The sequence below is a fragment of the Herpailurus yagouaroundi genome, unplaced genomic scaffold (assembly GCF_014898765.1).
Source record: "Herpailurus yagouaroundi ecotype Mexico unplaced genomic scaffold, PumYag 67350, whole genome shotgun sequence".
Classification (NCBI taxonomy): domain Eukaryota; kingdom Metazoa; phylum Chordata; class Mammalia; order Carnivora; family Felidae; genus Herpailurus; species Herpailurus yagouaroundi.
This window is the reverse complement of record NW_024420170.1, coordinates 1,374,282-1,377,686: the sequence shown is the minus strand read 5'-3', so window position 1 is coordinate 1,377,686 and position 3,405 is coordinate 1,374,282. Positions and strand designations below refer to the sequence as shown.

The following is a 3,405-nucleotide window of genomic DNA, read 5'->3' as shown; positions in this document are numbered from 1 at the left end:
GAGAAGTAGAAGACACACCACCTTCCCTTTAAGATTATAATGAAGGTGGGAAACAAAACCAATGTGTGTGTGAAAAGTTAAACAAGAACACAAACAGTCATCTAAGAAATGTTAGGCAGTGTGATTAAGGGCCAAACAAATGACACAGTGAGTTACTGTTTTAGGAATTCAAATCACTGTCAACCCCAAGGGCCCAGGCAGGTAGAAGAAGCTTCTTCAAGGAAGTAGTACTTGAGCTGGACCTTGAAGGATTTTTGTGATGTTACAAAATCCCAGATTTTCAGAGATTAAATGATTCTCAGAGACATAGTGTGCTCTTCATTATATAGATAAGGAAACTGAGACCCAGAGAGAGAGAAAGATAACATAGTAAGGAAAAAGTTAGGATTAGAACCAAAATTTTCTAGTTCCCAGTCTACTACTCTTTTTTTCCAGGTTCTGAGAAAGGAGTTATGGTGTTCTAGGTGTAAGAAAGTCCCAGAAGCCCTGAGCCTGAGCACTTACTCCCAATCTTCCCCCTTGCAACACCCCTCCCTGACACACACACACACACACACACACACACACACACACACACATCTCCAAACCTGATATGGGATCTCCCTTTCTTTTTCTTCAAGACCAGGTTAACTTAGTAGCTAACACAGATAGATAACACTGAATTCAAATTCCAGGTCAAACATCAACTCCTTTTTATTTAGTTAGAAATGGGCCATGTGTTGATGAATGGCTTCTCTGATGTAACCTGCCATCTCAAAAGCCTTAAGGTTGAGAGGCTCTCCTTCTGTTCCTTTTTGTCCCATCATCACAAGGTATACAGACTCAATCTGAACTACAGTGACTTCCTGGCTGCACCGACTCTGGCCTTTGGTGCGGAGGTCCATGGTGTTGTTTCCCTCAGTGTAAATGTTGTCCCGAATCAATAAGCATTTGGTCCCTGCAAGAGTGATCCCTTGAAGAAATTTCTCTCTCCCCTCTCTTGCCAGCAAGATCTGAATTTCTTCCTGGGTCAACTGGAACAAGTTGCCTTCAGGGTAAGAAGCTAACAACCAGGGTGGGGAATTGGTGATAATCGCTGCATCACAGCACATCCCAGTCTGTAGGAAGAGAGTAATGCAGTCTTGCCAGACCTCTTCGCTGATATCCTCTATGCACTGCATGATTCAAGTAAGCTGTCTCTAAAAGATGAATAAAGTGCTTTCTAATAATTTGGTCTGTAAAAGAAGTTTGTTAGAAGTTGGCTTAAGATGACTGATAAGCTGAGACAGAAATAACCTAAAAATACAGTCTGTTTCTGATGGCCTCTCCCCAGCAGCAAAGTGGAGGAGTTCTTGGTGACACTTGAATGAAGTTATGGCCTACCTTCCCTCTGCTGTGATTTATCAAGCTACCTCTTGAGCAGGAGTGACTTTTTAAATAGTCATCATCCATCACATCATGGGTGACCTTTGGCAGCAGCTTTCTGAGGCTGTAACTCTAGCTAGTGAGATAGATGGTGGGGCAAAGTACACCTACTTCCCTGGGATACCATGGGAATAACACCAAACCTCAAGAGTGGAAAATCACTCAAAGTAGAACATAAGTGGACAATTAAAATATGTGGGGGATAAGCTTAGGAATCCCCTGGGGCCTACACCAATGGGTTAACAAGGCACAAAGAAACACAAAGTCCTGAAATGCTCACACCCGAGTTTGGGTAACCAAATTGGAACTCCAAGAATAGGGAGGCACAAAGGTGCCAAGAATATGCAGGTGCAAAGAAACCCCAAAATATGGAGGGGATGCTGAACCCCCAAAAATAGAGAGAAAGAGAGTCAAAGGCCTGAAATAGAATCGGTGGAAAGGTGCACAATACATAGGAATAACAAGATTAGATATTTAGGGTGAAAGCACCCCAAGTTTAGTACTACTGCAGAAAGCTGATTTCATAGGAGAATAGGGCCAGGGCAGGTAAAAATTGGTGAACTGGACTTTGGACCCCTGCGCTGCAGGCAAAGCAGCCCAGAGCAGAGATGGTTAAAAAAAGAAAAGGTGTCTTGTTAACCCTGAGGTTGTTACCACTGTCTGTCTCATCCCCTAGGATGGCAAAGATAAACAGGCACGGTGCCTCCTGTCTGCTGTTAACATCCATATACCCATCTGCCCGGTGCCTGGAATTTGTTTTATATTGACCCAAACCCCAAACACTGTATATCTTCAAAATCCCTCTTTCCCCCTCACATCCACAAGTTAATGTTCCTAGTTTCTTTGTCTCTTTGTACATGCCCATCACGTTTGCAAGCCTTCTGACCTGAATAAATATGGGGCAAGGACCCTTATTAGGGGCTCTTGTCTTTTCCCCAGACATTAGCCATCTCTTTTTAATCCTGCATCTGCTCTTTTGTTATACAAAAGAGAACTTTGGACTTAGAGTCTATGACAAAAATATAGTTGGACGTTTGGTTATAAAGCAGGACAAGTAAGATCTGCTGCAGCAACTAGCATTTCAGATGTTGGTTGATCTCTCTGAGGCCTGAGCTTTAGGTACAAGGTCAAAAATCCCACAGACTCACCAGTTCACAGCTCCATTTGGGAAGCCACAATAGCCTCCTCATGGTTTCCCTGCCTCCAGATTCTCTCCCTCTAGCTTATCTTCCAGCCCACACCAGCTGTGAGTCTAGAATTATTCATTCTTATCTTGCCATTCAGCAAGTATTTATCAAGCATTCACTATGTGCAAGTACTTTTCTAAGCACTGGGATACAGTAGTGAACATAGAAAAACATCATGGAAAACATCATAATGGGGGAGACAAACAGAAAATAGATGATAATAGTATCCTTTCACTGAAAATATTTTGAGTCTAATACTTTCTTTTCTCATGTTTTCCCTCTTACCCCAGGCTGTCTCTACTCTAGTGGGGTCCAATTTGACTTTTCTACAACCTTTGGGAAGTTACTGTCTGTGCCTTAATTTTCTCTGATATGACATCAATTAGCCATAAAGAAGAAATGTTAGGGGGAATGGCTGAAGTTAATGGTAGATAAAATATGGGATGGCTTTGAAAATTTATTTATGTAACAAATATTAAATACCTACTCTATGCCAGGTCTTTTCTTGACTTTGGAGATCTAGCAGTGAGCAAAATTCCTGCCGCATAAAGCTGACATCCTAAATGGGGAGACAACTAATAAACGACATTTATAATATATCAGGTTTTCCAACTCCCAGATTGTTCTTTTTTCCATCACAAGTCTGATTCAGAGAATACCACTGAATGACTGCACCTGTCTGGTGGTCTGGTGGGCCTTTCGTCCTTTTCCCACATCTGTGCTGATGAAAGTTATGAGGCTACTGCAATAGTCCAGGACTTAACTAACCTAATGATAGTAGACTAGTAAAAGAGGGGAGTGGGAGGAGGATATA

At 42.1% G+C, this 3,405-nt stretch overlaps 2 protein-coding genes across 2 annotated transcripts in view; one reads left to right on the top strand and one right to left on the bottom strand.

The window, feature by feature from the left end:
* Positions 1–701: 701 nt before the first annotated feature.
* LOC121024901 (profilin-1-like) lies at positions 702–1,160 on the bottom strand. The gene has a single exon (XM_040467200.1). The coding sequence runs from the start codon at positions 1,158–1,160 to the stop codon at positions 702–704; it is 459 nt and encodes a 152-aa protein (XP_040323134.1).
* A 277-nt stretch (positions 1,161–1,437) lies between these two features.
* Positions 1,438–3,405, top strand: part of MTMR8 (myotubularin related protein 8) — a 130,988-nt gene continuing 129,020 nt past the window's right edge. The window contains exon 1 of the mRNA XM_040467199.1: positions 1,438–1,470. Coding sequence (XP_040323133.1) covers positions 1,438–1,470 — 33 coding nt within the window. The remainder of the gene's footprint in view (positions 1,471–3,405) is intronic.